Below are 25,677 nucleotides of genomic sequence, written 5' to 3' on the forward strand. Positions count from 1 at the left end.
CACACGCACACACACACACACACACACACATTGACATACGCGCGCATACAACCCTCTAAACACATTCTTGTCCAATCAGCGGTTCAACACTGCACCATGTGGCTCTCACTCCCGGAACATCAACAAACGGGAAAGTTCGATGACCGAGAAACTGAGTTTTTCATGTTACAATCTATGGTTAGACCAATGCGCCACCTAAATGTCTAAAAGTTTTTTCATGTACGTAATGAAGTCTGCGTTGTTTTGTGTATTGGTGCCTTTCTTGGTTTGTGTAGCTGTAGTGAACATCGGTGTCTTCGACCGCGTTCTAGTGGACATATCCTATGATCACTACGCAGAAAAAACTGTTGACTTCTTGCCTAGTTTCTTGGCAATGCCTTTCAACTCTCTTATAAACGTGGGATATATTTACATGGGATTGTACTGGCTATTTCAACGGACAAAGGACAAAGGTGACACCGATACTTCGCTTTATGTCAAAGACGTCTTCGCTTTCATGGCCATTTTTTACGCACCTGTCCAGTGGGTCCGCCTAGCGACGCTGGGCCGTGTACCCGCCGTGTTGGATCAATGGTTCACTCTACCGATTTTCGCGTGGGTACCTGTTTGGTGCCATTTCATAGAGCACGGTTGGCGTCCACGCATCGCGGCAACTGTCGAACTTTGCTCCATCTTCAGCTATGCCATCGCGTTGGCGCACGATTTGGGATTTGAGGTGGCGCTCGCGTGCCATGTCGCATTTGCCCTTTACAAAGGCGCCGGGGTCCATCTCAAATACGGAGACTCACTATCCCGGTGGTACCTGGGTCTTGCCTCACTGTCTTGTTGTGGGTTTGTGATTCTCAAGCTGTTGGATCACACCCTAGCGCAATACCGACCGTTCCAACACCTGACAGGGCACTTCTGGTCCAAAGTGTGTGACATTTTACAGTTCCACTATAGCTTCTGCTTTCTCACACACCTGACACGGTCTGCAGCGAGGAAAGGGACATCTAAAAGTAACTGAATTACCAGGGAAGAAGGATCCTGTCAATCTGCGATGGCAAATTTAAAGTTTACCTTTAGGTCGTTCTACAACCGAGGATTGCTTATAATGCACAACTGTCTTGTTTGTTGTAACAGCTCGACAAGTATAGCGTTACGGTTAAGGTGAATAATGAAAAATCTCACGAAATGATGAAAAAATAAATGACTGCTCATTTCAACCAAATAAAACAAGTTTGCATTTCAATCTTTATTGATTAACAGATGTTTATAATAGTTTCAAACTCATGATTGGTTATGGAATAATGTGGGTTTATAGCCTACATGGTGCTATACTGAAATTAAAAACTTGAAACTTGAAAACTAAACAACATTAAACCATTGCTTTCTATGAACTTGCTATGTTTTATGTTACTTTATTTATCCTAGTATTTGAATCAATTGGGTCACAACTCTCACAGTACTGGAACTGATGTATGACGGGGCCTAGAGGTCTAACCCTGCAATGCTGGTCAGAACCGGGTCAGAGAATGACTTTTTATGGGTCCACAGCAGGGCTAGACCTGCTTCCCTGAAGTTCTGATTTGTAAAATAGATGAGAGGATTCAATCCACAGTCCATGTATGACATCACTGATGACAGAGTCCTCAGCCAATCAGGGGCTGGGGAAAGGTCAAACCTACCCAGGAGAATCATCTTGGCAGGGAGTAAAAGAGAGGGGTCACACAAAGGTCATGCGTGTGTGTGGGTGTGTGTGTGTGCGTCTCACCTCAGACACAGCGAAGGGAGTGTAGCAGAGAAGGTAGGATGCCACCACCAGGGGAGTGACCGAGGACAGGTCTTCACTAAAGATGAGGAAGTTTGAGAAGAAGAGTACCATTCAAACGACAATAAACAACTTAATCTCCCTGTTCCCCAATATGTGTTTTTGTAAGGACAGTCTGAATGATTTCCTAAATGGCACCTCATAGGTATAGGAAGGCTTCTTACAGACTGTGGCACTGAGCTGTAGATCAATCCCTTCTAGGTGGCTCACCTGTCGCAGCTCCTCCCACAGCCACTAGCTGTCAGTAGAGAGCAGAGGAGCATCAGTGTGAGCGGGAGGAAGATGCAGATGGAGAACGCACACAGGATGTAGACCAGCATGTCCGAGTAGCTGCTCTCCCAGAACACTGCACAGAGCATCTCGGCTGGGTCATACCTGGGAGGGACCTCCAGTTCTTACTGATTGATTGATTTATTGATTTGTTTATCGATTGGTTGATCAACCTCTACCTCAGTGGTTCCAAATCCTGGTTCTCGGGCCCCCAGCCCTGCATATTTTAGATGTTTCCCTATTCCAACACACCTGATTCAAATGGGTCATTATCGGACTTGATAACAACCCAGGGGGGTCCGAAGACCAGGGTTGAGAAAGGCTGCTCTACCTGATCCAGTCGTAGATAACTGGGATGCTCCCAAACACTACTCCAGTTAACCAGGAAGTGAGACAGGCCAGCGCCATGGCAATGGAGATTCCCCTTACTGTAGAGGCCAAGCCTATGACACGCTGGACACAGAGTACCGCTGAGAGAGGAAGAGAAAAGGTGTGTGTGAGTGAGAGAGAAGATGTGTGTATGTATGTGTGTGTACGTGCGTGTCATTTGAGCCCCTACCTATACTGCCTATGGAGGAAGTGATAAAGGCAAATTTCAGCAAGCTGACCATCTCGCACCACGGTGACCTTTGATCCAGGGTCAGAATGGCCACTAGCGAGCCAGAGATTATGAGGAGTGAGGAGCCTAAGTCAGACAGTGTCAGGCTGATGAATGGGGCCCAGTATCTACAAGGGTACTGGCCCCTGCACTAAAAGACAGTAAGAGAAAGACAAAAATGAAGAGTTCAAAGAACAAATTGAATTCACCGAGCATATGTACAGTAATTATCCTGATTAACATTTGATTGAGTACTGTTTCCTTATCCAGGCCACTGCAAGCACCAAGCAGAGGAAGTATATTTTAGCAGTATACAACTGTGATATTTTGTTAAAGACTGCCCCTTCCTGGCTAATTACAACATTACAGCATGTTGAGGGAAACAAGTGCACACTTTTAACTTGGATTTTTTTGCCCTTAAAACTAAAATGTTGATGCAAATGAGCTTATACCTCATCACCGTTTTTCAGTTGGCTGAAATATATCAAGTTCTACTCCACCACAGAATAATTCCAGTGCCCCTTGAAGGTGCTTACCATGATCTTGATCAGCAACACAATGCAGTTTCCCACCACCCCCATCACCAGCTCCAGGCCCAGCACCACCACCAGTGCTGACCATTCCACTCGAGTCCACGGGCGCTCCGGGTCCGAGATGTTCACTAAGACGCAGAAGGGGGTGGGGTGACGGGGTGATGGGGTTGGAGCAGATGTGGAGTGGTAGAGGGTCGGGAGATGGAGAGAGGAAAGGAGACAAATTCTTAGTGGTTAAAAGTAAAACAAATCTAGACTTAAGTGAGGAAGAGTGCACTCAAGTAGCACTTTTTACCATAGTGCACGTCACACTGATCATTCTGTGCAAGTCTTTAAAATTATACTACAGCATTAGAAATGAGTGACAGCTTGTGAGAATAAACAGTGTGTAAAACTGTTACAGTAGTAAACCTTACAGATATATGACATGGTTGAATATTATAAGCAGAGACTTACTTTCAAGACTGGTGGTTTGAGTCCACAGTTACGACGTGTATAAGACCAGTGTCTCATATAAAAGCTTGGAGAGGTAGCCTAGTGATAACGAGGAAGGGCTAATACGCACTGAACTACTGACGTCAAAACATATTTATCATACCAATTAAAAATATCTTGCTTCATTTCATGTAATCGGCAAAAACCCTTATCAGGCATTCTGCGTATGTGTGTGTGTGTGTGTGTGTGTGTGTGTGTGTGTGTGTGTGTGTGAGAGAGAGAGAGAGAGAGAGAGAGAGAGAGAGAGAGAGAGAGAGAGAGAGAGAGAGAGAGAGAGAGAGAGAGAGAGAGAGAGAGAGAGAGAGAGAGAGACAGAGACAGAGAGAGAGAGAGAGAGTATTATATTTCTCAGGTTGATAGGAATGGGCATATCTTTGAATTAAGAAATGTATGCTATGTTTATGTGATCTATAATATGTCTGTACAAAATCTCTAACTAAATGACATTTTAACGTCACTGCTAAGGTGCCACAACAAACATGAAGATTTTGGGATGTCGATTACGTGACGTATGGACGTGTCATAACACTTTAACATTTCCTGTGCACGCAGATTACGTTCCCCCAGATCGTCCGCTGTTCTGGTTTAGAAGGCCAAATAGCGACAACCCGGTGAGTTTTTAAAATAATTTCCTGGTAGATCGTTTATTTGGACGGTTCAAATGCAATATATTCCCTAAAGGACGTAGTCCATTAAACAAGTACACTTATTTCAAAAGTATAGAGTATTGTCCACGGAAAGGACATTTATCCAGTCATTGGAAAAGTCCTTGAGGATTTTACAACCAGCTAACTTCAGCTAGCCAACACGAATGCGCTGTCGACTGAACACAGGCTTAAAATGTGTTAGCAGTAGCACTTAGCTTAGCCCATTTGACACATTTAGCCGGTATACTAGCAGCTGTGAACTGTACATTGACTGCAAGTTGAGGTAAAATGTCAACCAAGACAACCAGCAGCTTAACCTAGCTATTTAGCGAACGTTAGCATTGTTTTGCTCGGTTAGCACGGGCATTGTAGTGGAAGCAGTGCGCTGTCGGGGAAATGTGGTGCTGGCGTTTTGTAACGAACTAACGTACCCCGTGTCCTCAAGTCAACTGCCCCATGGGTGTCAGCTAAGGTGGACTGTTTCATCTCACAAGCTTGCTATTTTGTCATATTCAAGAAATAGGACACAGCATTTGCCAAACAGTCAATGTTTTAATTGTGGAACTTGAAGCACTAAATATTACGTGATAACGACGTATGATTGTAGTGCTTGTAGATCGGTTATATAGCTGTATAAAATAAGAGGTATTAGTTTGAAGTCGATGTTGCCAACAATTCAATAATACAAACAAGCTGCAGTGGCTGCATTAGTGGCGGCAATGACTTGTCTCAGCAATCTGTTTATCTATACTTTAATGACATTGTTCGTTATGTCATTGCCTTTCTCCCACTGTCAACAATCACCCCGACAACTTTCACATGCTGTATTTATTATGCATACCTTGATCACACAACTGAAATGCCACAATTTCCCCCGTGGTTTCAGCGTTTACCCGGCGTGATGTCTGCGGCGTTACGTGTGCTTTACTCTGCGTCCAGGCCAGGTAAGAAGTGAAGAGTGACACAGAAGAATAACTAGCTAAAATCCTGTTCTCCTATCTCTGCGGTATACTATGGACCCTCGTTGACATTGACATTTTTCCTCAGGCACCTTTGCAGCCAGTCAGAGTCTGGTGCGTCCATTCAGTGTGAGCGCCCAGAGGGAGAGCTTCAGTAAGTAGCTAGCGCACTGCTTTCCACTAGTTTCAACTCGCCACATAAACAATTAAAACATTTCCGGTCCTCTGCCATATTTGTCATTAGGTTGAAACTTGCTGACAGTTGATATTTATGCTTGTTTATAATTTTTTTTACTCTGTTACCCTTCTTACCTTTTTTATCCTGCCTCCCCCTCTCCCGCCTCCTCTCTCTCCCGCCTCCTCTGTCTCTTTCCCCTCCCCCCTCGCCAGAGTATGTCAATGCTCAGGACGTGCCCACAGACATGAAGTCTATCACAGACAGAGCAGCTCAGACGCTACTGTGGACAGAGCTCTTCAGAGGTGAAGCTTGAGTAAACTTTGACTCTGGGATTTTAATTAGTCCGTTTATCTGACGAAACACAGGTTTTCTCCATAACAGAGTAGACATAAGATACTAAGATAAGTAGCATAATACAAATAGAGAGATGGCTCACTATCGGAAGTCACTTCCTCATTTTGTTCTATTTTTGGGTGAATGTATCTGCTTTGTTGACATCCCTTCCGGTTTCTTCCCAGGGCTGGGTATGACTATGAGCTACTTGTTCAGAGAGCCCGCCACCATCAACTACCCATTTGAGAAGGGGCCTCTCTCTCCACGTTTCCGTGGCGAGCATGCCCTCCGCAGGTACCCCTCAGGAGAGGAGCGCTGCATTGCCTGCAAGCTGTGTGAGGCTATCTGCCCCGCCCAGGTAAAGACACAATTCAATAAGCTGTGCGACAGCATCTGCACCACCCAGGTATACACACACACTCTTACACTGTCCTTCACTAACCTGTGTGAGGCCATCTGCCCTGACAATGTATTTTCACACAACATACCCACTCGCACCCACATACACATCACACATATCCACACACACAGACACTCTTCCTTGGGAAGCTCTGTGAGGACATTTGCCTAAACACCCAAACCTGTTGACACAAATGTCCAACCCCAGCCAACTCTCTGACATTCCCCCCGATGTCCTCCCTCCAGGCCATCACCATTGAGGCGGAGCCACGCTCAGACGGCAGCAGGAGGACGACTCGTTACGACATCGACATGACCAAATGCATTTACTGTGGCTTCTGCCAGGAGGCTTGCCCAGTGGACGCCATAGTGGAGGTGAGAGAGAGGAAGGCGTTTGAGAGGGCGACGGCAGAAAGCATGTGCCGTTCTATATCTTGAGCTTGCAGATTTTACATTTACATTTAGTCATTTTCGCAGACGCTCTTATCCAGAGCGACTTACAGTAAGTACAGGGACATTCCCCCGAGGCAAGTAGGGTGAAGTGCCTTGCCCAAGGACACAACGTCAGTTGGCATGACCGGGAATCGAACTGGCAACCTTTGGATTACTAGCCCGATTCCCTCACCGCTCAGCCACCTGATTCCCCAGATACCACGCAGCTTTCTAATGCATGTGCTACCTCGCTCTCTCTATCCACACTCCTCTCACTCCTTTTTCCCCCCCCTCTCTCTTCCAGGGCCCCAACTTTGAGTTCTCCACAGAGACCCACGAGGAGCTGCTGTACAACAAAGAGAAGCTGCTGAACAACGGGGACAAGTGGGAAGCAGAGATCGCCGCCAACATACAGGCTGATTACCTCTATCGATAGGAAGATAACACCACACACTCGTGTAAACACATACACGTATCCACACACACACACCAAAACACACACATAAATATATACACTTAAACATGCACATACACAGGCCGACATGTCTGACTGCAACAAAAAAAAAGAAGACAAATCACTCACAGACTGACTTACGCATAAACACATGCACACATACTCATGTATATTGTACAGATACCTTAAAGCCTCTATGACAAAGACGCACACGTCCAATACTGTACTGATGATCCAGGTGAGGGTTTCGCTGTTTCTCTAGCCTGTTGTCTGTGTCACTGTCCCAGGTCACTAGTTCACCACAGACAGAGAGGTGTTGATCGTTCCAGCTCCTTTCAGACACAGACTCGGGGCCCTAGTGGCATTTCTACAATAAGCGCTTACAGGTTCCATGTGAAGTGGTGGGGGTTGTTGTCGTCATGAGAATTGTACAAAGGTTAAATACTTGTGGACTTCGAACGATGAAGAATAAATTAATGTTCTGTCCTAAGTTTTCAAACTGTCTACAGTGTCTTTCTTCCTAAGCCCTTATTGTATGCAGGCCAGCCATACAGAATTATGGACAGGGAGACAGGTTGTGTGTGTGTGTGTGTGGGGGGGGGGGGGGGCGTAAGACTTAACAGGGCCTAATGAGTTGACAGGACGACCACTGTCCTGTTGTAGTTATATGCATAACCAATACAATCTAGTGTATGATAAATACATGTGACTCCTTTTTGTGTTATTTTCTTTGTTACTAATGTTTATTGAGGTAAATCTTCACAAAGTACTTCATGTCAAGGCAGTTCTGTATATCCCAGCATCAAATGATTCTTACTGTACACTGAGGGGACTAGTATGAGTAAGCACAGTAAGTTTCGGGCATGTAACACTTTCCTAGTCAGGGTTAGCAGGGGGTGCATTAATCCTGTCATGAAATGCACCCCCCTCTATTGTCTGTTCTGTATATCCCAGCATCAAATGATTCTTACTGTACACTGAGGGCACTAGTATGAGTAACCACAGTCAGTTTCAGGCATGTAACACTTTCCTAGTCAGTGTTAGCAGGGAGTGCATTGCACTTACATCAAATGGAAAACAAGGCCTGCCATGAAATGCTCTCCCCCGCATACGTTCTTCCCTTCTACTCCAGCATTAAGTACATTATAATGTACATACATAATGCTAATAATACACATACCAATACATGTGTATGTATAGGGTGGACAAGTCTGAAAACAGAATAGTCCATGGTAGATGTGGGAGTATTATGTTTTATTTTTTCATTTATTTCATTGACTTAAACAATAAGAGTAATATTTCCTATGATAGCCTATTCTGGATCAGAAGGCTGTTGTTTTCGACCTGTCTGAGTAACCCACCTTACGCGCAGGCAAACTGCATTAAAATGGCATGCCTTTGAACCTATACATTAGTATGAAGAGCCATGTGAAATACTTTGAACCTGCTACACAAAATACATTTCCTTTGGTAATCATACTGGGGTATGATTACCAAATGATTACCGCACCGACTCACCTGTGTGGGGGCGGGGACTCGCGTCTGTTACTTGCCGTCACAAAAAGTTAGCTCTCATTAGCCATCGTTAGTAGCGGCTTCCTGGCATAGCCTACTGCACACACGAACTGTGTTAACAAAACTTAAGAGAAACTTAACAGAAGATATGTCAGATGAATGTTGGAAGATATTTGGTAAGGCATTAGTTCATTAGACTTTACAATCGGCAGCATTTCTACTGTGCAAGTTAAGTATAGGCTATTACAGGCTATTACAGTATAGGCTATTTCAAAAAGTGGGTGGGACATGTCCAATGTATAATGAAACCCACATCTTTGAACTACATTGATTTCCATAACCCAAATAACTCTCCACCTCTGTCTCCAGGTATGATGTTGGTGTTGGCATGTGTAGCTGTAACACAGCTACAGGCTAAAGAGACAGTGAGAGGGTCAGAGGGAGGCAATGTGACTCTACCCACCGGCAACACTGGACTAAAGAGTGGTGACCAGATTCTCTGGATGTATGGACCCGTCTTTCCAGACATCAAGATACTTCAGGTCAACGTGGGGAAATTCAGCCAACTCTCCGCTGAACAGACCCCTGTGAAGTTCAGAGGCAGACTGCAGCTGGACGAACAGTCCGGTTCTCTCACCATCAGTAACCTCAGTGTTAATGACACTGGTGTTTATAAGCTTCAGGTCATCAACAGTCATCGTTCAGCTTATGAATTTAATGTCAACATATACGGTAAGTACCTGATGTGTTTATAAAACATTAATACAATTTAAGCATGTGAATCCTTTATCTAAATCAGTCAATATACAATGAAGCAAATATTTTTGCAGTTGCATAATTGAAATAGAGAATGGTTCTAAACTGATTTAAAGCTATCATATTGAATCTTAAATTTTCAATGCCAGATATTTACTCAAATCTTGCAGTCACAGTGTGATTTTCCATGTAAGAGTGATCCCATTTTAAAGTACTAAGTACGTAATATCTAGTGGTTGGTAATGATTTATGATTTTTTTTCTTAACATCCTCGTCGGTATTAATTAAACGGTATTATTGTTGTCAATGTTTTTTGTGTAGCTGTAACACAGCTACAGGCTAAAGAGACAGTGAGAGGGTCAGAGGGAGGCAATGTGACTCTACCCACCGGCAACACTGGACTAAAGAGTGGTGACCAGATTCTCTGGATGTATGGACCCGTCTTTCCAGACATCAAGATACTTCAGGTCAACGTGGGGAAATTCAGCCAACTCTCCGCTGAACAGACCCCTGTGAAGTTCAGAGGCAGACTGCAGCTGGACGAACAGTCCGGTTCTCTCACCATCAGTAACCTCAGTGTTAATGACACTGGTGTTTATAAGCTTCAGGTCATCAACAGTCATCGTTCAGCTTATGAATTTAATGTCAACATATACGGTAAGTACCTGATGTGTTTATAAAACATTAATACAATTTAAGCATGTGAATCCTTTATCTAAATCAGTCAATATACAATGAAGCAAATATTTTTGCAGTTGCATAATTGAAATAGAGAATGGTTCTAAACTGATTTAAAGCTATCATATTGAATCTTAAATTTTCAATGCCAGATATTTACTCAAATCTTGCAGTCACAGTGTGATTTTCCATGTAAGAGTGATCCCATTTTAAAGTACTAAGTACGTAATATCTAGTGGTTGGTAATGATTTATGATTTTTTTTCTTAACATCCTCGTCGGTATTAATTAACCCTTGTGTTATCTTCGGGTCATTCTGACCCATCAGTCATTGTGACCCACCGTCGTATTGCGACAAATTTACCTCCTACAAAAACAAAGTGAAGCATTTTCTTTTAACTGTTGGGCTGTCTCAGACCCCCCACATTGCAATGGTTAAAATAAAATTATTTTTATTTGTTTTTGTATTGGGTAAAATTGGGTAAACACAACGGTGGTTCGTTATGAACCTTTGGGTCATGTGACCTGAAGGCAGCACAAGGGTTAAACGGTATTATTGTTGTCAATGTAAGTGCTATCCGTACAATGTACCTCTAAAATACTTATTTTCTCATTGTCTTTCAGCTCTCGTCTCCAACAAGACGGCTAACCTCAATAAGACAGAGCTTTGTCCAGGTAGCTTATTTGTTCTGACAGTTATTTTGCCACTTAACCACTAGAGCCCGTTAACCATAGGCATACACCCTTCACAGGAAACAGCAGAGTAATACTCCCTGCATTTGTTTGTGTGTTTCTATAGATTCTTCTACATCCAGTAGCCCTGCCCCAAAACACCATCTCTACATCCTGGTACCTTGTGTCCTATTTGGCCTGCTGGTTCTGGTAGTATAGTGGAGGTACCGGACATCCTGAATCTCAGGAACAACCTCCTCCACCAGCTCCAGAAACCACCTGATTTTTGCAATGTGGGTTTCAGGCTTGTTTATTTTTGCTGCTGCACTTTCTTACTTTTATCTCCTTTTTCCTATACTATAAATAAACTATTATTGTCTGATGCCAAAGTGGTCTGATAAGAGTACTCATATCCTTACATTGGGTTTTAGATATTTATTAGTTACATATCATTCTAATGAACTAATCTAATAAACCTTTGAAAACACAACATTGGTATATATGTGTTGTCTGGGGAACCCCACAGCACCATGTGATGTACAGCAGAGGAGACACTGCTGTGCTGCATGCTGCTCGCCTCACAGCATGGAGGAGGCTCCAGAGGCCTCAGCTGTGGAGGTCAGCAGCCTGGATCCATGGGCCCCATGGTGGGTCTCAGTACCAGGCGAAGCCCCTGGACTCTGGGGGGACCGGGCCCTGTCTGTGTTCTGGGGGTCACCTCCCTCTCTTCTGGCTCGGAAGTGGTGGAACAGAACCACAGCCAGGCCCACTCCCACCAGAACTGTGAGAACCAATCGTACGAAGGCCACGGTGTAGGTAATAGAACAGGCACATGACACTGTAAGGAAGGCAGAGGGAGAGAAAGAGATAGAGGAGGACAAAAGATGAGGGAGAAGGGGAGAGAGAGGAATAGGAGAAAAAGAGAAAGAGAGATGGGGGAGACAGCGAAAGAAAGGAGAGCAGAAGATGGCGAGAAAAAGGAAAAAGAGAAATATAGAAGATAGAAGGGAGTGAAAGAGGAAGGCGAATAAGAGTGGAGGGGATGGAGTGAGAGAGGATGGAGGCAACAGGAGACAGGAGTTTAATAATATTTGTATGCCATGAATTGAAAGAGGCCACACCAGAAAGAGAGATAGTAGTAAAGACATAAAGGAAGAGGCAGTGAGTGAGAGATGGAGGAGAGAGAGGGAGATTCTAGGACATAGGGTGAGAGAGGAGTGAGAGAAAGCGGGTGTTTCAGTGACAAGGTTTAGTCATTGTCATGGTCCACCTGGTTAAAGCCTGTATCTAGAGATGGAAGGTAGATTGTGGTACCTGTATGGTGAGAGCACAGCTCCTCAAGGCTGAGATTGGCTGAGTGGTTAGTGGCACTGTTGGCTGCCACATAGATGTAGCTGTTGTCCTCACCATCCGCCACTAGGGAGAAACACACACACACTGAAGACATCTCTGAACATGGAAAGGAAAGTCATATGTATACAAGTACAAACGGCTGAATGTGGCCTAATCTTTAGAAAGCCCCATACCACAGACCTCCCACACACTCACCAATAACAGTCAAGTTGAAGTGGTGGGACGAGACTTTTCCGTTGATGACCTGCAGCTGGTAAAGCCCAGAGTCGGCACAAGATAGGTTCCGGATGGTTAGAGATCCGGTCCCCTTGTCCACCTGCAGCCTTCCCCGAAAGCTCTGCATATCGTACCTCTCCATCTGTCCCTCAATGATATGGATCAGGACCACGTCGTGGGTCTCAAACTGATCCAGACCGGCCGATTGGAACGTCCACAGAAGCTGAACGTCTCTCGGTTCCTTGCTCATCTTGTTCAGTAGGGTGACGGTCTGGCCCTCGCACACACTGACTGTGGTGACCTCAGCCCTCACTGCAGCCTGCAGGTCTGGAACACACACCAACACAGGTGCTTAGTTTAACACAGACAGGCTGGGTCGGATGGGTCCAAGGGATTGTAGACTTGAGCGTTGAATTAAGGAGCTACGCATTTGAATCCCTGTGCAACTCAATAGTCTATTGTCAACCTAATTAGTGTGGTTGCAGCGTATATACAGATGCACCTTCAGTAGTCAGAGCGGTGAGGTGGTCAATGGAAAAAACGCCTGAAAGTGAGGGGTCGGGCCCTCGACCACACAGGAAGAGTTCTACTGAGGTGTCTACATAACAGGATGTCCTCTACCTTACTCTTAGGGTACCAGAGAAAACGCTTAAAAGGCTACTTAGGAACACATAACTAAGGGGCTTGTCTGCACGATTTTAAATCCTTTCCCTTGCTGTTGATATACTAACAAATGGAGAACCAAGAATATAGCCAAAATACACTCAAAACAATAGAGGAACCGAGTACATATCCATGGTCAGCTAAAAACAAAAGGCAAACTCATGCCGTATGCTACACAACTAAGAACTAAATAAAAGCTCCAAATCACATCAAAGAACATCTTTATTATATTATTTTTTTACCCAGCCAAGTTCTCGTTGGTCATAATACCTTGCCTGTATTTGGCCATGGAAATTTGGTGAACCACTACTCTAGCCTATCTGCTCCAGCCTAGGAAGCACAAAACATCAATTTGATGTTTTCGGTTTTTAATGTCCTAACCAATGAATAAATACCTCAGAAGAATTCTGAACCGTAAGTGCAGGTAGACTTACCTGTGACCAGCCAGAGAATTATCAGGATCATGTTGAGGAGAGACATCCTCTCCGCACTCCCCACAGTGGAGCAGACCAGCTGGGTTAAAAGTCGGGAAACTACCTAACTTGGCTGACTGGCAGAGAGGGAATCATATTCTAAATGCACTTTACCTGTCTATCTGCCTCTGTCAGTCTGTCCCCCAGTGGTGTATATTATCCCTATAAGGGGTGAGTCATTCTATGAAAATGCACCTATTGGTGGTCTCTGCCTGTCAATCAATTGTGTCTGCCTTCCCCAACTAATTCTAGGCCACGCCCCTGCACCAATGAGAGTATCAGATCCTGTAGATCAAATCTTGCCATTTAGCAGTGAAAGTGATGATTAAGACAGGAACATACCATGTTCGTATAGACAGTTGTAAAATAGGCTTTGCTAGCTGGGTAGTAACTCACAAACAACTGATGAATGAGATTACAATACACCAAGTAACCTGCAGCCAACAATAATAAACAAATTCTAAGCTAGAGAATGAAAAATACTTCTTCAGTACCACCCCACCCCCCCGGCCCATGGATGTTTGTCTTGTGTCTCTCTAACATAACAGGTATGCAAATGACACCACCTCTCTAAGAACAGTTCAACAGTTCTCTACAACACAAGGAGATTCAACATCTGTCTCTTCTCTTTGTGTTTCCCTCCCCCCCTCTTTCTTCTGTCACTTCTTAGTCACACCCACCGTTTCCTCTGTTTTTTCTCTCTTCTCTTCTTTTCTCTCCACATCCACCTGTACAGTCGCTTCCATCCCATCATCTCCAACCTCGACAACTCTATTCTATATATTTCCAAACATTTCCAGCCTTATCCACACTCAACAGGTGAGTTTCAACCGTACTGATTTTCCCTGATCTGTATTTAGTGATGATGGAGGGTGATTGTATGTCTGCCAGCTTGAAGGATTTTATGTCTGTGGTTTCCCGCTTATTCTGACCTATTTCTTCTTCATGTGTCTTATGCTCCTTCAGCCTCTCCTCTATTCTCTCCATTATGCTTTTTTCCATCCCATCATCTACTGTCCATCCATCAATCTCTCCTTCCTCTCCTACATGTGCACAATGGGGCACCCCCCACACTTGAAAACCGCTACTTATATTTTTATCTATTGCAACCACTGTCTCTCTCACTCAAAATGTTTCGCTTTATGATTTCTGACCGCCATGTGATTAGCAAAGATACATTTCTAACAAGCTTCGTGAAGTGGGGTTTGGAGAGAGATTAACATACATAAATTTTATATCATGTGTGGGCGCGTGCCCCACCATGCCTCTGTGCTGCAGCAAGCTTTCTACCATTTCCTGTTGGTAATTTACTGCTCTTCAGATGTGCACCACTTCCTGTGTGTGTGCATGTCAATCCTTTCAGTCGCATTATCCCTCTTTTGTTTCACCCCACAAAGCATTACTATCTGAATCTTGTATGACTCTGATTCATTCTCATTCTGATTAAGAATCCGAATCCAAAAGTGCTCTCATTCTCCTTTTTGAATCTGATTGTCGGCCATGTTCACATCACTGACTCATCTCCACTGTGTTTCATTAAGAATCTTCATACCCAGTTTTCCACTTACCAGAAAATATTACAAGACGGCAGCCAAATAAATAAATGTTTGGAACTTTTGTGTTATGAAAGGTCAAGAGGTTACGCAAGACCACAAGGGAACTGTAGAACTAACGGTGTTCATCTCATCATAACATAACCGTGTTTGTTTTGTTTCAGTACCAATGAAGACTCCGGACACTGCCTTTCTGAGCGCGCTCATTCCGACGCTGCTAATCCTCATCCACGTTGCTACGGCAGCAACTGACCACCCTTCCCAGAACACAACCCTCATGACACAAGCCAACTCCACCTCAACAGAGACAACAACAAAAGCTGTTAAATCCAGCAACGCGGAAAGTAGTAGGAATTCCACAACCGAGGCTCCGCCCCCGCAAGGAAACAGTTCATCTACCACTCCGTCTGCCGACAACGTGACGCTGTCGACATCAGCCAGCTCGTCTCTCTTGCCGGTACAACCAACAACCCAAGGCAGCGCAGCTTTTCCAGTCACCCAAGCCAAGACCCCCGCCATCCCTTCTTCTACATCTTCGTCCGTTTCGCCCGCTACGCAGGCGGGGAGCGCAGGGGCGCTCGACGGAGGTTCCATCACGATAGTGCTGCTGGTCGTCATTGTGCTGCTCATCCTGATCCTCGTGGCAGCATTCAAGTGGGCCTCCCGCCCCTCGAACCAGAACAGCCCCGCCTCCCGCATGATATTGGGCTTTGGGGAGAGGGTGAGGGGTGAGGTTAGAACCTTGGAGGATAGGCTAGGGTTCCGTCTGTGGCCGGGGGGTAGGGGAGAGAGGGAGGGCGACGAGGAAGAGGGGGAGGAGGAGGGGAAAATGTTAGAAGTGGTGGTTGGTGTTGAAGGAGAGGGAGGGGAGCAGAAAGATGAGGAAGAGGAGGACGGGGAAGACTCTTCTGATGACTATTCCAGCATGGGGGGAGACGACCTGAGACAGAGAGCACAGAGCGGAGAGAAGGAAGAGGAGGAGGAAGAAGAGAAAAGAGAAGCGAAGAGCAAAAGTGAGGAAGGTCAGGGAGAAGAGAAAGGAGGAAGAGGTGGAGAGAGGGGAGGAGGCGAGGAGGCGATAGCATTAGTAGGTCCGGAATGGGAGAAAAGCGAGGGAGAGATAGAGGAGAGTGATGTCACTATACTCTAATTGACAGAGTGATGAGGATAGGTGAGAAGGAGAGAGGAATGGCAGCTACAGATAAGTGTGAAGATAAGGTCTCTCTTTCTGACCCTTTTCACTCTACCATACTGAGCAATCCACCCTGCTCTGCTGACTCATTCACAGATTAAACCTCAGTCATGACAGACTTGAATAGGTTTCGTACAGGGTTCTATAAGAAGGTTTTCTGTTTAACCATGTAGATAAAATGGTTATTTTCAGATTATAGATACTAGACCAGTCCAGACCAGCTCAGTTCAATAGTGTGAATTTGACAAAACTATGTTCATCTTTTTTTTCTTTCTTACTTTAATGATATGGTCCTAATGGATGAACAGAACATGTTACAATAAACTGACTTTTGTATGATTTGTGATATTATTGGTTTTTCAAATAAATGTGAAAAACAAAACAAAACAAAAATAAACAAAAGAATAAAGGGATTTGGTAAACCTCATGTTTGAGTTTTATTCATTCGAATTCTACAACACCATCCTCTCCTCCAAACCTCCCAACAATCCAAAAAAGAAAAGAAAATAGCTTCAAACATCCTACTTTGATCAAAAACATAACAGTCCAGTAAATAATATTATTTAAATTAAATAATACACATAATATCACTCCCCCTCCATCCCATTATAACTTCCTTGGTATATGGAGCCGGTTCCGGTTTACACTGGGAATAATCATACATTAGGAAGATCTCATTGTGAACCATGTGTAATCTGAGGGGAAGAGGTCTGTTCAAGGTTCAGTTTACACAGCAGTAAGACAGGTTGGTGTATGGTACATAAGCAGCCATAGAGATAAACACAGAGGTTCATAGACATGCAGTCTCCCTTGAGAACAGTGAGGGCATGAGGACATCCTGGTCTGGACTCAACTAAAGTATGTCAACTAAATTTATGGTGGATGTTTTTGGTTTAAGAACCCAGCGAACAGAATCCTTACTACCTAAAGTGAGGAACAATAAAATTGTGTCATAGGAGCATTCTAGTTCATAAATGTTGTCATGGACACCTGTTCTAGAACCTGGTGTCTGGTGCCTGAGGTACAGATCTGATTTGATTGGCTTACAGCAGCTCCACAAGCTAATGTAGAAATGCATTTGTTTTGGTAACGAAAATAGACATTTTTCTCTCTTTTGTACATGATTATCTTTTCTTTTTTTCTGAGCATTTGAATGAATAAATGTATCGATATTTCAGAATTCCAGCAGTTATCACAGCTATCCTATGATAGGTGGTAGTCTGACACTGATAAAGCATGTCTAAAACTTTGGCAGTAGTTTCCCATTGAGAAAAATTTGAAAAAAACGAAGACTGGCTGGGTCCCAAAACCAATGACTTGCAACCTCCTCCCCTCAATCCTAACCTTATGGGAAAGTACCCATATGCCCTTCTGACTGAGGCTAGTGAAGAAGAAGGGACAGGATGCAAGTTCGTAGTATTGGTACACAGCCGTGAACAGAAGTGTGTTCGGAGAAGGTGAAATGCTGACATTCACAGAGCAGGAGGATGGAACCATGAGGACTAGAACACACATGTTGCCATGACGTCCGTGTTCCGCACAGGAGAGATCCAGCCTGTGGAGCGTTCTAGAAGGTTCGCACCATTCTGAATAGCCCCAGGGTTCTAGAGCTGCTCCCCACAGGGTACGCCTTGCACCCTCTGAGAGGGGAAACATTCTCACCTCATCTCCTCCTGCTTATCTCCCATTTCCTTTCTGCTTCTTGTTCCGTCCGGGCGTTCTGATTGGTTGGGTGACACCGTTGTCGGTGGGCTGGGAAGTGGTAAGGGAAGGGGCCGGTTTGGAGGTGGCTGAGAGAAGCTCTGCCTCTCCTTCTCCTGCAGACTTGAAGGGTTCAGCCAGAGAGAACTTAAGAGGACTAAGAAAGAGAGAGAGAGAAACAGAAAGCAAGAGGAGAGTGTGAGTAAGGATAGGGATAGACAGGCCAGTGGGGCTAGTCTGATCGTGTGTGTGTGTGTGTGTGTTACCTGATGGGCGTGCGTGGGCTGCTGTTGTGTCTGCGTACAGGGCGGGTCCGGGGTTCGAAGGAGAAGCCCTCCTTCAGACTCTCCAGCACAGAGGGAGCCACGTAGGTAAAACCCTGAAGTGAAGTAGTGGAATGAGTGACAGAGGGCAGGGAGCTAGACCCTACCGTAGTGACCGAGTTAGGAGTAAAGACAGCATAATATCCGAGGAGAACGGACTGGAAGAATGAAGGGGTGAGGCCACGCCTCAGGACAGGTGAAGAAGGGGGGAAATGAAGGACGGTCTCACAGCAAAGGCGTGGTCGTGACTGTGGCTGAGGGACGTGTCGTCCGGGCTGTCGACCGGGGTCTGGCGGGTGAAACGGGTGTCGAACTGACTGACGTCCTCATCTGACTGCTGCGGGCGGGCGGGCGGGGGGGGGGGGGGACAGGGAAGGAGGAATGATGGGAATAAGAAATTAAAGATATGGCTAACTTTAGTTTTGTATAGCCAGGATCATGGAAAAAAATCATAATAATAATAATAATAATTTAAGTTACCAGTGATGGCTTGTATGGTGGCTCTACTCTCTTGTTGAGCAGGTCGTCCCAGTTGATGTGTCTGAAGAAGGGATGTTTCTATAAAAGACACAGGGACAACATTAGGCTCTGGACTTCTACGTGTGATTGTAGTGTGTGGTGTGTGTGTGCACTGTGTGTGTGTGTCACCTGTATGTCCGCACAGTCAGCTTTGCTTGAGCCTAGTCTCTGGCCTGGGCCCTTCTTGAGTAGCTAGGGAACGAGGGAAAGAGAAATAGAGCGATAGAGAAAGAGAAATGTTTCAGTGTGTGTGGTGCCTTCATCCCTAACAGTCTTGCTCCAGACACGGAAGAGTTACAAGGGTTTACGTTATCACCTTCTTGATCATGTCTCTCGCATCCAAGGTGAGATAGGGAGGCAGGTTGATTTTACACTTGAGAATTTTATCTATGGTCCTCTTCCTGTTCTCTGCTGTGAATGGAGGCTGAGAAAACATCAATCGGAAGAAGGGATATAGAGGAATGGATGAGAGACAATAGAAGTATGGAAGATAAGAAGTTTCTTTTTTGCATATTGTGTCGAAGTATCTCCCTCCCTCCCTCCCCCTCACCGAGCCGGTCATCATGTCGTACATCAGAGCTCCTAGACTCCACCAGTCCACCGCTCTGTTGTGTCCTGAACGAGTCAGGATCTCTGGAGCCCTGAGTGAGAAACGGACAGAAAGATTTACTGGAGGAGAAGAGAGAGAAAATATGGACGAAGCGAAACGGTGAAAGCGAGACAGAAGAAAAAGACAAGTTCCGACATGCAGAAAAAGGGAGTTTGTGGGGAAGACAGAAGGAGGTGAAGAGAGTGAAAGTAAAATCCAATCTGATAGAGAAACAGGTGATATGGACACGGGGTGGCGCCAGACTCACATGTACTCTATGGTGCCACAAAAGGTGTGAGTGACAGCTCCGTCGTGGATGGACTCCTTACACAGACCAAAGTCTGTCAGCTTAATATGTCCTGGATGAGAGAAGACAGGGACAGTTAAGTATGACATTTACATTTAGTCATTTAGCAGACGCTCTTATCCAGAGCGACTTACAGTAAGTACAGGGACATTCCCCCGAGGCAAGTAGGATGGGAAAGAAGTGCCTTGCCCAAGGACACAACGTCAGTCGGCATGACCGGGAATCGAACTGGCAACCTTCGGATTACTAGCCCGATTCCCTCACCGCTCAGCCATCTGACTCCCCTATGATCCTAATTACAACATATCACACCTTAATACATTCCACATAGATACGCACACACTCACTCAGACAGACACACCCAGACAGACACACCCAGACACATTCATACAGACCTTCGTGGTTGAGCATGATATTCTCAGGTTTCAGGTCTCGGTAGATGATGCCATTCGAGTGCAGGTGTCCCAGAGCCAGGGTAATCTCTCCCAGGTAGAAACTGAACACATACACACATGGTAAGGTATGCTTTCGACATCCACACAGTTCTACATAAAACTTGTCTCAATATGAAATCCTGGACCGGAGTTGAAGACTACTGTAGTGTTTGGAAAGACAAGCTCAAAAGGAGCTTCAGGATTCCTGAAGGACCAGGTGTGGGACTCCAGGTGTGGGACTCCAGGTGTGGGACCTACCAGGCTGTGTCCTCCATGAAGATGCCCTCCTTCTCCAGCTGCATGAACAGTTCCCCACCTGCGAGAGGCAGGACAAGAAGGGTTTAAATGAATGGGGGGGGGGGGATAAAAGCGTATAGAGGAAACACATAAAAAGTGTGTTTCCACACTCAAAACCAGACACAGAAATCCTGTAACCCACGTTTGTAACATCCTTCCCTCTGTCTCTACTCAGGTCTCCCAGGGTGTTCCAGTTTGCTTCATGTTAGCATTTTGACCTAACCTCCCCTGCCCTCATCCTTGCTTCCGACCCCTCTAAAGCTACCTCCTCTCCATCCCTCAATGCCCAACCCCCCCTTACCGATCAGACACTCCAGTATGAGGTAGAGCTTGCCCCCGGTCTGGAAGGCATACAGCAAGTCCACTATGAAGGGGTGGCGCACGGTCTCCAGGATCTCTCGCTCAGCACGTGTGTGGGCCGTGTCTTTGGCGTTACAGACTATCTTAGCCTGATAGGGAGAGGGGGGAGGGAGAGAGAGAGAGAGAGGGGAGAGGAGAGGGTGGAGAGGAGAGGGGGTAGAGAGAGAGATAGAGGGGGGGGAGAGGAGAAGAGAAGGGGGAAAGAGAGAGAGAAAGAAGGAGGGGGAGAGGAGAGGGGGTAGAGAGAGAGAAAGAGAGAGAGAGAGAGCGAGAGAGAGAGAGAGAGAGAGAGAGAGAGAGAGAGAGAGAGAGAGAGAGAGAGAGAGAGAGAGAGAGAGATGGGGGAGGGGCAGAAAGAGGCAAAAGAGCAGGCCTGAGAGAAAGAGACTGACAAAATAGACTTATGGCACAGATGAGTATTTGAATATAGATATCATGTTCAGCTGAGGAAGATGATAGATTGATAGAAGATGAGGTGAGGAATCTTTGGTACCTTTTTCAGGACCTTCATGGCAAATATTTTCCCAGTTTGAGGACCCTGAACTTTCCTCACCTGGAAGACCTGGATGTGGAAAAAAAAAAGTGAAGATGATTTGACTGCCATGGAAACCGATCGCCAGAAAGTGGCCTAAAGCACTGCCCGTAACTAAGACAGCCATAAATGCACGCGTGCACACACACACCTTGCCATAGCCTCCCTTTCCCAGTACAGTGAGCAGCTCAAAGCAGTCAGGCCCTACTCTCTCGCTGTCTCTGTTTACACTGATCAGCTCCACCTCCTCTGTACGACTTCTGAGAAGAGGAGACCCAGAGAGGAAAAAATGTGGACGAAAAAAGAGAAGGGGATAGAGTAATGAAGGAGAACAAAAAAAAGAGGATGGGGGGGTATAGATGGTGGATCGGAAGGGAGAGAGGATAGTATCATCAGTTTATGACACCTGCCACAGCAAAGATGATTAAAACCATGGCAATTGATAAAGAATCAGTAGGTTTAACTTACTCGTCAGTTTCAGTCACAGTGAAGTCACAGACCTCATCCTATGGACAGTTAGAAAATGAGAAACATCTTTTGCCAGAAATACACAATATATGACATGAAAATATGTGTATCCCATGACTATGGTATTGCGTAGTTGGGTATAAGTTAAATATTACGGAAGCAACGTGGACGTAAAAGTATGAACTCTTATGAGGAAATAATATCCTCCTGTTTGAGGTGCGAGGTTTACTGTAAATAAATCATGATCAACAATTTGGCCGTTGCCAAAACCCTACCTCTGCATCGCTCAGGTCCTCAGATTCAATATCAATATCGAAGACCCCGGCCATCCTGCGAAAATAATTCAGTCAGATAACTAGAGCTATATAGATTTGGTTGATAATATGTCCTGAAACTTTATTTTGCTTGCAAGATAGCATGGCCTTATTTATGCGGGTGTCGCTATCTTAGCTAGCACAACAAGTACCTGTCAAATACCGGGCCAGGCATAATTTGCTAAACCACGCCTGGCACCTTGGGCTGTAATCTCGAATCTTAAATTGGACTTCCCAGCAAATGTGTAATAGCAAATGTGCTCCAAAACCTAACTTGCTAACCCGATTTAATAGAAAGCTTTAATAACCAGCTGTCTAGTCTGTGTATGTAGCTAGCTACAAAATATAGCTTGTTTGCTAGCTAGCTAGCTAGCTAGCTAGCTAGCTACATGCCTGACCTGTCTCACTTCACTGCTGTGCAAGAATGGCCACCGCCGTTAAACTTGCTACTACCGTTTGAGCCGCGCCTGTCTAGTATGTGGCTAGCTAGCTAGTATAATAGATATTGTGGTTAAAGTTTCAGCGAAGACAAGTTTAAACTAACAGACTAACAAAATTGTTTCAATTTTCTTCCGAGATGGTTCGTGATCACGACTGTCAACCGCTGACAGCTGGTTTGACAGCTAACGTTAGTGCTACTTGACAGCTAGCCTATACCACGCTGGGTAAATACTAGCTAATTTAACCTGAACATACCTTTATTCGTAACCCGAAATGACGTATGGAAATCCCTCGGTGTGATCCAACCCTCAGAGTACGATTTTAAGTTAAAACGGATTTAGAATCACCTTGCTGTCAACAATTTCAGCGGCGTTGTCCACTCTAAACAAGAATCAGTGCCGTCTTGAGGTTGACTTGTTTATCTCTAATCTCGCTAAGCATGTAAGACCGAAACCTTTAGCTTCCTACGTCATCAGCCAAGTCAGCGCAATGAAGAGCGAATCGCAAACGGAGTCTGTCAACTTCTCTTTGAGGAATCGAAAAAAAAAAAATCAAGGTATTATTTTCGAGTAAATCCACAAATATTGTTTTTTTCATAAACAATAGGTCCATGTAGAGACCAAACCGCAAACATCAGCACAAATTTTCTTTGAAAGGAGAATAAAGAGTTCGTCCTTTGTTTTTTTTCTTTTGTGACTCATACTTCTTTGTTAAAAGAGATCTAGGTCAGATCAGGTAGTTTCAGGTTTGAAGGAAGTGGAGGTGTGAAAGTATATAGTAGACATATCTAATGTGTGTGTCTGTGCACAGTGACATTTCCTGTCCGTGTAAAGACCAGAGACACCAACACATAAATGTCTAAATGTAAGATACAATTGTTACTATTGTTACTTTTGTTGTTTGTCTGTGTGTAGGGGAGATTATGTAACAGAGTCCCAGGACAGTTACTTTTAGAATGGGACTGTGTGTTTATGTTTATGCGTGCATGTACAAGTTATTGTGTGTGTATGTGTGTGTGTTTCGCATTAAACAAAAGGAGGGGCATTTGAGAAAAACAGTGGGTTCAAGGGAGAACAGGAAGTTGGTCTTCACATTATTCTAAAAGCCTAAAACAACAACGGTTTAGACAACTTCACTCAACATGGAGATGCACGTTCTTTGGTTTTTCTGGATCATTAGTGAGTAAATCTGAACGAATAGAAGTAGAATCATTTGAATTAAAAAAACTGTTCCTTAAATTACATTAAATTAAATACATTGTTGTCTTCTTACACAGGGGTCTGCCTCATGCCCATCACACTTCTGCCATTGGCCGAAGCTCAGACTGACGTCCTGGAAATTCAACTCGGTGGTTCAGCCATCTTAGGTTTTCACCTTAATTTTTTTTTTTACCCATCTAGTTCTTGAAATGTAAACTTTTCAGTCCTACATTTGCTACATTTCTCACCCCTCTGCCTTCCTCTCCTCCAGGGTGTGAGATCTCCTACCACTCTGAGACCACTTGGCTGAAGCAGTGTCTTGACGGACCCCCACTGATTCTGATCCAGTCCATCCTGGACGATGGCAGGATCTCCCATCGCCACCGTCCGGACACCCGGCTCCAAACACAGATCATGCACCAGTCTCTGGCGTTAAATATCAGCTTCCTGGAGGAATCAGACCTGGGTCTGTACTACTGCATGGGGATGGAGAACAAGATATTGAAAGTTGGGAGAGGAAAGAGGCTGAAGGGTAGGTAATGATGGGTGGATGTCTAAGGGTGTGTGGGGTGGGTCATGTTCAAATTCTTAAAATGCATTATGACATGACCTATTGTTTTACACGTGCACTACAACATTACGTATTGTGAGATTATATTTGATTTCACAACTATGTTTAAAATCATTTTCATTGCGATTTTTGAGTCAATTGTCAAATAGGAAATGTGTACAATTATTATTATGATCATTGATGATGATAATGATTATTGAAATACAAATTCATTGTGATGTCTGGACAGTGTATGAATCTGTGTTCTCTGGCCTGCCATTTGCTACATCTGGGGTCCAGACACAGATGGAAGGTAAGGAGACCCACCTCACGTCTCAACCCTACCCCCCCCCCCCTACACACACACCTGCCCCCCCCTCATGTCTCAACCCTAACCCCCCCACCCGCCCCCCCCCTCATGTCTCAACCCTAACCCCCCCTCCCTGCCCCCCTCATCTCAATCCCCCCCCTCATCTCACCCCCTTTCACTCCCCCCAAACGGAAAATAGATGCGGTTGTTTGACCAAACGTGATATGTTCACTTATATTTTGTCTATTTCCACTTATCTATTTCCTTTCTATCTTACATCGGTGCTTACTCTGTGCTTACTCAACTGTTGCTCTTGGTGTTTGAGACTGTGATACACCTTGTACATCCCATTCTGGGCATGCTGGTCCAGACACAGCACCATCTTCCTCAGTCTCATTCTTACCCAACTTTCAGTGTCTTCCACAGATGTCCCAGGCACAGAAGGGCTGGCCTTCTCCCACCTATATGCAGCCTTAGTGGGGGTTGGGGTGGTGGGGATGGTCCTGGCGGTTGTCATCACACACCTGAGGACAAAGAGTATGTAGTTGTCTGAGCCGACCTCCTCGCACCATCTATCACATACACTGGATGTATTTAATTCTTCTTGCGTTTTGCTGTTTTAAGACACAGTTTATGCATTGTATGGAATGTTTGCCAGTACTTAGTTTAATTACTTACGTATATTAATTAATTAATCGAATAAATAAGCAAAATCTTATCTGGGTGCTGTGTAGTCGGATACGGAGGGAATCTTGATTGTTGGCTTAGGGTTAGAATACGCAACGCTGAAAATCAGTATTACTTTGTGTGTGCAATTTGCAACTGTTTCTTATATGATTACTTAAGTTTGTTGACCACACACAATGGCTCCTAATGGTTTTCGTTTTGTTTAGGTTAAGTTTATGTTTTAAATCTAATTGTGATGTAATTGTTTATCTAAATGATGTAATTGTAATAGTCAATAGGCTGGGCCTTTAGATTATGTTTTGTATTTTTGCAAACGTCAAATTTAAATGTGATTTATGTTTTTAATAAATGTGTTGTATCTGCTTCATCACCTTGTTTAAACGGAATAGTGAAGGAATGAACTAGCACGTTAAAGCGCTATGATCTAATTTGTGTATATTTGTCTTAGTAAAATAGTCGTAGAGTTAT

The 25,677-nt window shown here is 44.7% G+C and overlaps 6 protein-coding genes across 7 annotated transcripts; 3 read left to right on the forward strand and 3 right to left on the reverse strand.

Moving 5' to 3' along the window:
* The first annotated feature begins 94 nt into the window (after positions 1-94).
* tmem187 (transmembrane protein 187) lies at positions 95-1,378 on the forward strand. Its single transcript, XM_062478434.1, has one exon. The coding sequence runs from the start codon at positions 200-202 to the stop codon at positions 1,004-1,006; it is 807 nt and encodes a 268-aa protein (XP_062334418.1). The 5' UTR covers positions 95-199; the 3' UTR covers positions 1,007-1,378.
* si:dkey-9i23.8 (galanin receptor type 1) lies at positions 1,229-3,846 on the reverse strand. The gene is made up of 7 exons (XM_062478447.1): positions 3,668-3,846; positions 3,215-3,339; positions 2,640-2,829; positions 2,412-2,550; positions 2,021-2,185; positions 1,754-1,829; positions 1,229-1,680 (listed from the first exon to the last, which is right to left on the reverse strand). Coding segments are annotated over exons 1-7 (906 nt in total). The 5' UTR covers positions 3,669-3,846; the 3' UTR covers positions 1,229-1,470.
* Positions 3,847-4,170: 324 nt separating this feature from the next.
* ndufs8a (NADH:ubiquinone oxidoreductase core subunit S8a) lies at positions 4,171-7,607 on the forward strand. The gene is made up of 7 exons (XM_062478436.1): positions 4,171-4,317; positions 5,240-5,297; positions 5,401-5,466; positions 5,703-5,792; positions 6,009-6,181; positions 6,469-6,597; positions 6,959-7,607. Exons 1-7 carry the CDS (start codon positions 4,186-4,188, stop codon positions 7,088-7,090), a joined length of 780 nt encoding a protein of 259 aa, XP_062334420.1. The 5' UTR covers positions 4,171-4,185; the 3' UTR covers positions 7,091-7,607.
* A 3,548-nt stretch (positions 7,608-11,155) lies between these two features.
* Positions 11,156-13,719, reverse strand: LOC134034088 (uncharacterized). 2 transcript variants are annotated; one of them, XM_062478437.1, is made up of 4 exons: positions 13,395-13,713; positions 12,277-12,624; positions 12,043-12,144; positions 11,156-11,566 (listed from the first exon to the last, which is right to left on the reverse strand). In XM_062478437.1, the coding sequence occupies exons 1-4, from the start codon at positions 13,438-13,440 to the stop codon at positions 11,307-11,309; spliced, it is 756 nt and encodes a 251-aa protein (XP_062334421.1). In that variant the 5' UTR covers positions 13,441-13,713; the 3' UTR covers positions 11,156-11,306. The 2 variants fall into 2 exon arrangements, with proteins under 2 accessions (XP_062334421.1, XP_062334422.1); XM_062478438.1 differs by having other exon boundaries at positions 11,424-11,922; positions 13,395-13,719.
* A 424-nt stretch (positions 13,720-14,143) lies between these two features.
* LOC134033924 (uncharacterized) lies at positions 14,144-17,111 on the forward strand. Its single transcript, XM_062478208.1, has 3 exons — positions 14,144-14,252; positions 15,151-15,765; positions 17,077-17,111. Exons 2-3 carry the CDS (start codon positions 15,156-15,158, stop codon positions 17,109-17,111), a joined length of 645 nt encoding a protein of 214 aa, XP_062334192.1. The 5' UTR covers positions 14,144-14,252; positions 15,151-15,155.
* LOC134034078 (ribosomal protein S6 kinase beta-2-like) lies at positions 16,438-22,950 on the reverse strand. The gene is made up of 16 exons (XM_062478423.1): positions 22,719-22,950; positions 21,984-22,038; positions 21,709-21,746; positions 21,392-21,500; positions 21,202-21,270; positions 20,650-20,797; positions 20,310-20,367; positions 20,013-20,113; positions 19,579-19,669; positions 19,272-19,362; positions 19,038-19,145; positions 18,851-18,913; positions 18,683-18,760; positions 18,432-18,539; positions 18,146-18,258; positions 16,438-18,036 (listed from the first exon to the last, which is right to left on the reverse strand). Exons 2-16 carry the CDS (start codon positions 22,035-22,037, stop codon positions 17,856-17,858), a joined length of 1,410 nt encoding a protein of 469 aa, XP_062334407.1. The 5' UTR covers position 22,038; positions 22,719-22,950; the 3' UTR covers positions 16,438-17,855.
* Between the last annotated feature and the right edge of the window lie 2,727 nt (positions 22,951-25,677).

This window comes from Osmerus eperlanus, chromosome 14, assembly GCF_963692335.1.
Source record: "Osmerus eperlanus chromosome 14, fOsmEpe2.1, whole genome shotgun sequence".
Classification (NCBI taxonomy): Eukaryota; Metazoa; Chordata; class Actinopteri; order Osmeriformes; family Osmeridae; genus Osmerus; species Osmerus eperlanus.